Genomic DNA, 6,000 nt, shown 5'->3' on the forward strand with positions numbered 1-6,000 from the left:
TCCTATCGAGCTCCTGAGGCAGCTGATGAGTACCGGCGGGCCGTGCAGTCACAGAGGCAAAAGCTCACGGTTGGGAGGAGTTCGGGGAGAGTGGTTTTCGTCCCAGTCGCGGAACACTGGACCAACTCTATACTCTCCATCGGTCCTCGAGGGTTCATGGGAGTTTGCCCAACCAGTCCACATGTGTTTTGTGGATCTGGAGAAGGCATTCGACCGTGTCCCTCGAGGTGTCGAGGTGTTTGGGGGGTGCTCCGGGAGTATGGGGTCCGGGGCCCTATACTAAGGGCTGTCTGGTCCCTGTATGACCGGAGCAGGAGCTGTGTTCACATTGCCGGCAGTAAGTCAGAACTGTTCCCGGTGCATGTTGGACTCCGCCAGGGCTGTCCTTTGTCACCGGTTCTGTTCATTATATTTATGGACAGAATTTCTAGGCGCAGCCAGGGGCCGGAGGGGGCCTGGTTTGGGAACCACAGGATCCCATGTCTGCTGTTTGCAGATGGTGTTGTCCTGATGGCTTCATTGAGCCAGGACCTGCAGCAGGCACTGGGGCGGTTTGCAGCCGAGTATGAAGCGGCTGGGATGAGAATCAGCTCCTCCAAATCCGAGGTCATGGTTCTCAACCGGAAAAAGGTGGTTTGCTCTCTCTGGGTGGGTGGTGAGTCTCTGCCTCAAGTGGAGGAGTTCAAGTATCTCGGGGTCTTATTCACGAGTGAGGGATGGATGGAGCGCGAGATTTACAGGCGGATCGGTGCAGCGTCTGCAGTGATGCGGTCGCTGTATCGGTCCGTTGTGGTAAAGAAGGAGCTGAGTCTAAAGGCAAAGCTCTCGATTTACCGATCAATCTACGTTCCTACCCTCACCTATGGTCATGAACTTTGAATAATGTCCGAAAGGACAAGATCGTGGCCAAAATGGGTTTCCTTTGTAGGGTGGCTGGGCGCACCCTTAGGGATAGGGTGAGGAGCTTGGTCAAACGGGAGGAGCTCGGAGTAGAGCCGCTGCTCCTACATGTTGAGAGGAACCAGTTGAGGTGGCTCAGGCATCTGCTCAGAATGCTTCCTGGAAGCCTCCCTAGGGAGGTGTTCCGGGCATGTCCCACTGGGAGGAGGCCCCAGGGAAGACCCAGGACACGCTGGAGGGACTGTGTCTCTCGGCTGGCCTGGGAACGCCTTGGGGTCCCATCCACTGTTCCCTCTAAGCTGTGTGCGTGCGCAATTGCACACTGCTGACACGGTCTCCACGCACAGAAAATCTGCGTTGCGCACAAAAAAATCTAACCGGAGTTGAAAATAAAATAAACACAAACAATTAATTCTGCACTATTTTTTTATGTGAGTCAGTGAGTGTGACCGGGGGACGAGCTGCTCCAGCCAATTATGTGATTCAGATACGTATTTGCGCATCTTATCAACGTCATTGACAGGCGTCCTCATGCGCCGCTATCAGAGTTTTAGCCGATGTGGAGTGAAGACTCGCTAATGATGCTAAGTGTTTAACCCCTTAACGTTCCGACGGCCCGCCCTCGGGCGCACTGTTAGGCACTGTTTTGTAGCAGTTTTGCATTTTAAACATGACGAAACGGAAAAAACAAAGGAAGTACGTGACCGAGGACACTGTGGATGTTTGTACAAGTGAAACTAGAGGCATCTCGGACCCGGAGCGGTTCGTAGAACCGAGTGACGATCTTATGGTGGACTCAGGAGCAGAGGACCTTATGATTTGATGGACTGGATGCTGTTCCTGATCGGTAAGCGTGGTTTATTCTGCTATTGATGTAACTGTGGGTCAAATGTGTATTATGTGTAATCATTAGCATTAGCTAATGCCAATCTGGGCCCCCCCGACCACCACCAATCATCACGCACACACCACTTGGGCGAAGTGTCTTGCCTAAGGACACAATGACAGAAGTTGGTCCGTGCGGGACTCGATCCTCCAACCTCTAACCACTGAGCCACTGTAGCAGAATGACTGTCACACTGTCACATGTACAGTGTGTTTTCAGTCTCCAGTGTGTGTTTGTTCACTGTTTGCAGTGTGTGGTTTGTAAATATATATTTATTTTGACCCATACCACTCGTTTTGACTATATTTTATGTACAAATACACATTATATATTGTGTTTTGTTATGTAAATGTACAGTAATAGAGCAGCTGTGCAGATACAGATTCCTCTCAGTGTGTTTTGGTCATTGATACTGTCTCTAGTTTATGAGTTGTAAAAATCAAATGATCGTGTCATATACTGAAAAAGAGTTAACGGACTGTCTCCCAGACACAGTAGGACAATCTCACTCAGTCACAGCAAAAGCTTCACACAATGGCTTATACTCATAATACAAGTCAGAGCTTTATCATAAAAATGTTAAGTGTGTTTTCAACATTGGAGTTTACAGTTGTCTTGGTTTGGTTGGAAGCTCATGTTTTGCCATAGTTAAAATTAAATATTTATACTTCCAATAGCATTAATATACTGCACAGGTCATGAGCAAAATTTTTGTCATTTTCATTGTATAAGTGGCTAAAGCACTTAATTAAAAGTCTTATAGCAGAAATGTAAATGCGGTAATTTGATTCTTTTAATAAACTATTTAACTTGGATGGATGCGATGCAGCATGACCACAGTGCGCACGTCTGATGTCGCTCACAGTCGTCCATGGGACGCTCAGGGAGTTTGTGTGTTTGCTCAGACTCGTGAAAAATTAGAGGGAACATTGGTCCCATCGGAGGAGCTGGAGGATGTGTGAGGAAAGTCTGGGAGTCCCTGCTTAGACTGCTGCCCCCGCGACCCGGCCCTGGATAAGCGGAAGAAAATGGATGGATGTATGATTAAGCTCTAATTAAAATCATGGTTCACAAAATGGCTGCCAGATTTCAGGAGGTCCTGATGGAGAGGAGTCTGTTCCACATTTTCTCGATGCCAATGTGGATTTTATCGATGTTTGGAGGGTTTTTAAAGAGCAGGTAAGATCCCCCCAAGACTGCACCAGAACTACAGAAAAGGAGGCCACGGTTTATTACCTGAAAGCAAAATAAAAAACTACAATGTATTTTGAATTTCAAGAGGCTATACAGTACCCAAGTATTTTTTAAATATCATTGAATATAGTTATTGAAAATCATTTTTTGGATTACGCGTAGTAAAAATGTCATACTTTGTTTTGCCATTGCCAGCGTTCCACAGCTTGATGGTATCTTGTCCTTGTGAATGTCACCTGTATAGGTAGAGTGAACACATTAATTAGATTTATTATAAACAACATACAGTAACCCCTTTATTAGAATAAACTTAAAATAAGTACAGTATTTTGATTACTGAGACAACTGAGTCCTGGGTTTAGACCTGTTTTAGACCTGGTTTAGTCCTGGGTTTAGTCCTTTAGTGTATGCGTACCATTGTATAGAGTGGGACTATGGTTCGGGGCATGAGGAAGTGCAGGAAGTTATCCACATATTTTCTGAAAAGGAACCACTTGGAGTTGACATGAGCTCTCATCTGAAAGGAAAAAAACACACACACACACACATTGACACATATGCATCTTGTGTACAGATACAATATTCAAATGTCAATGCCCTACACTTTTTTAGGAATTTTTTTTAGGACTATTATTACTGCTACTATTAACTATGTTTGATGGTTCACAATCATTATGTGAGACTTTTGAAAAAAAGCAGAACGTCCCTATAGACTCCTATACCTCATTACATCCCTAGCCTACATCTGTTTAATCCACAGTGTGAGCAAGTTACATTCCTATCAGTCTTTGCTCCATGTGTCATACGGATTAATTAAGATTGGAGGTCGTTAGCGTTAGCATTAGCATCTGTGATGATTACTGAAATTGTGTTGATGTGATTCTAATGGGCAGCCTGTCAGTTCTCCTGTATTAGGCTATTTGAGGGGAGAGCTGGGGATTATAATTACATAGTGTGGAACTGGGTCAATTAACTTTAATGGGTACTAGCTCCAGCTCTATAGAGAAGGCTATAAATACATACAATCAATGGTTTAGCTATATATTTGTTAAAAAGCTTACCCATTTAACAATAATAACAATGCATGTGATTTAAATAGCATTTGATTTGTATACCTGTTTAAAGTGTATCAGCCATTCACTCCATTCTACAAAATGTAATTAGTCTGTACGTCATCAGTCTTCTCCATGTTTTTAAAGTCCATGCACATTCACAAGACCTCAACATGCGTTAATTTCAGAGTTCAATCTATGCAGCTAACTAATGTCATAACTAGTATCTATGTAGGTGTCCAACCTTACTTTTAAAATCTCGAATAATGCCTAATATAGGACTTTTAAGTACTGAATGCAAGGACCAAACCCCCAACTGATAAGAGGCCAACATCTGTACCCTTTGATCAACTTCACAATGATTTATAATTTTACATAATGCATAAAAAAGCCTTACATTTCTAGACTAGTATAACAAAAACATCCTTCGTAGTACCTCAATGTAGTTGTACATGGCCAGGTCTGCGATGGCGTGATCATCTGGAACTCTTACTCTGGTGTACTCTGAAAGAACTGCACCTTTAAAAACAGAAATTCAACAGTTTAAAATCATTTAAGTCTTTAAACTGCAGCACATTTGACAAACATACTGAAATCATTGTTAAACTGGTCCATAATTTCATCAAACACAATGCAGTCCTCGAAGCCCTGTGGAGAACAATAGAATTCAGGTTAAAAATATTATTAATGATGAATGACCAACTGCAATATTTTATCACAATAATAGCTACACATTAATTACCCTTAAAGAAGACTGATTGTGCTTGTGTCTGCTGCTGTATATACTTATCATCTATGACGTTCATGGATTATGAAATTATAAATTGGACATTTTAAATCGCAATATTAATCTAAAATTATTTAATAAAAGAAACACGTCTGCTGACTTCCGTGTCACAAAACTGCGGTGCCCAATGGGAGCTGATGTCACCGTAAATCACAACAAAGAGCCGTAGAGCTGCCGGCCCCTCCTACGGATAGCTGTAGATCACACTAGCAAGTAGCACTTTTTTTTTCATTTGTACCAAAAGACAACACAGGGCTGCCGAATCCTATGTGTAGCATTGATTTAGAAAATAAAATTGAAGAATGAAGTAAGTACAGAGCAATTAGCGTATGCCAGTGGTGATTGATCAGCAATATGGTGTCTTAAAAATAAGTGTGTAAAGATTGCATGACTCGAATGTAAATAATATAGTTGTTGTATAGTTGTATTGTAAAGTTTTACCATCAATTACAACCTGGACATCACAAACCCAAAAAGGTGTATAGAATTTAAAATAGTAAAGTCTACATCAGATACATTTTTGCTTTGAGTTTGGTCCTTCTTGTCCTTGTACTCACTGCATTCATGCCCTGCCCGTAGAATGGGACCACGGCATGTGCAGCGTCTCCCATAAGAACACATTTATCTGCGATGTGATACGGAGAGCACTTCACCGAAACCATGGCCTGAGCAGGGAGACGGAAGTAATCACGCTTCAGAGCTTCACTACAAAAAAGACCACACATTTTATATTGTATATCGGATAAAACATGAACATTTTGCAACATTACTGACAATATTTTTTCACAGTGTGTCTAAGAGTAATCAATCCTATGAACAGATATTTAACGCATTTACTTTTCTCTTCTGGGGCACTAAGGAGTGAGTCAGTTTAAAGTGTGTTTTTTTTTCAAGTATTTAGCATCTAAACTATTACAAGCATAGATCATTATTTACGTATTTCCATTGAAGATTTGGATTTATTTGTTTTTAGTGTTGAAATATGACCACATGACATTTTTGAACCCTATGTGTGTGACCTAGTCTGAAAAGTTAATTTTTGCATATTATGTTCACTTTAAGCAAAAAAAACAGCTGCTAGTTTATATATGTTTCTATGTTGGGATGTTGTTTCCTCATCACAAACATACATGGAGTTTTCTTTCAAAATGTTTAACACACAAACCCTGCATATTTAGACT

At 41.9% G+C, this 6,000-nt stretch overlaps 1 protein-coding gene across 1 annotated transcript; it reads right to left on the minus strand.

Annotated features, from left to right (window-relative positions):
• Positions 1-2,327: 2,327 nt before the first annotated feature.
• On the minus strand, positions 2,328-5,518 carry LOC117382605 (kynurenine 3-monooxygenase). Its single transcript, XM_033979816.2, has 6 exons — positions 5,377-5,518; positions 4,623-4,680; positions 4,469-4,551; positions 3,396-3,497; positions 3,157-3,216; positions 2,328-3,022 (listed from the first exon to the last, which is right to left on the minus strand). The coding sequence occupies exons 1-6, from the start codon at positions 5,479-5,481 to the stop codon at positions 2,876-2,878; spliced, it is 555 nt and encodes a 184-aa protein (XP_033835707.1). The 5' UTR covers positions 5,482-5,518; the 3' UTR covers positions 2,328-2,875.
• Positions 5,519-6,000: the final 482 nt, after the last annotated feature.

Source organism: Periophthalmus magnuspinnatus, chromosome 15 (genome assembly GCF_009829125.3).
Source record: "Periophthalmus magnuspinnatus isolate fPerMag1 chromosome 15, fPerMag1.2.pri, whole genome shotgun sequence".
In the NCBI taxonomy this organism is placed as follows: Eukaryota; Metazoa; Chordata; class Actinopteri; order Gobiiformes; family Gobiidae; genus Periophthalmus; species Periophthalmus magnuspinnatus.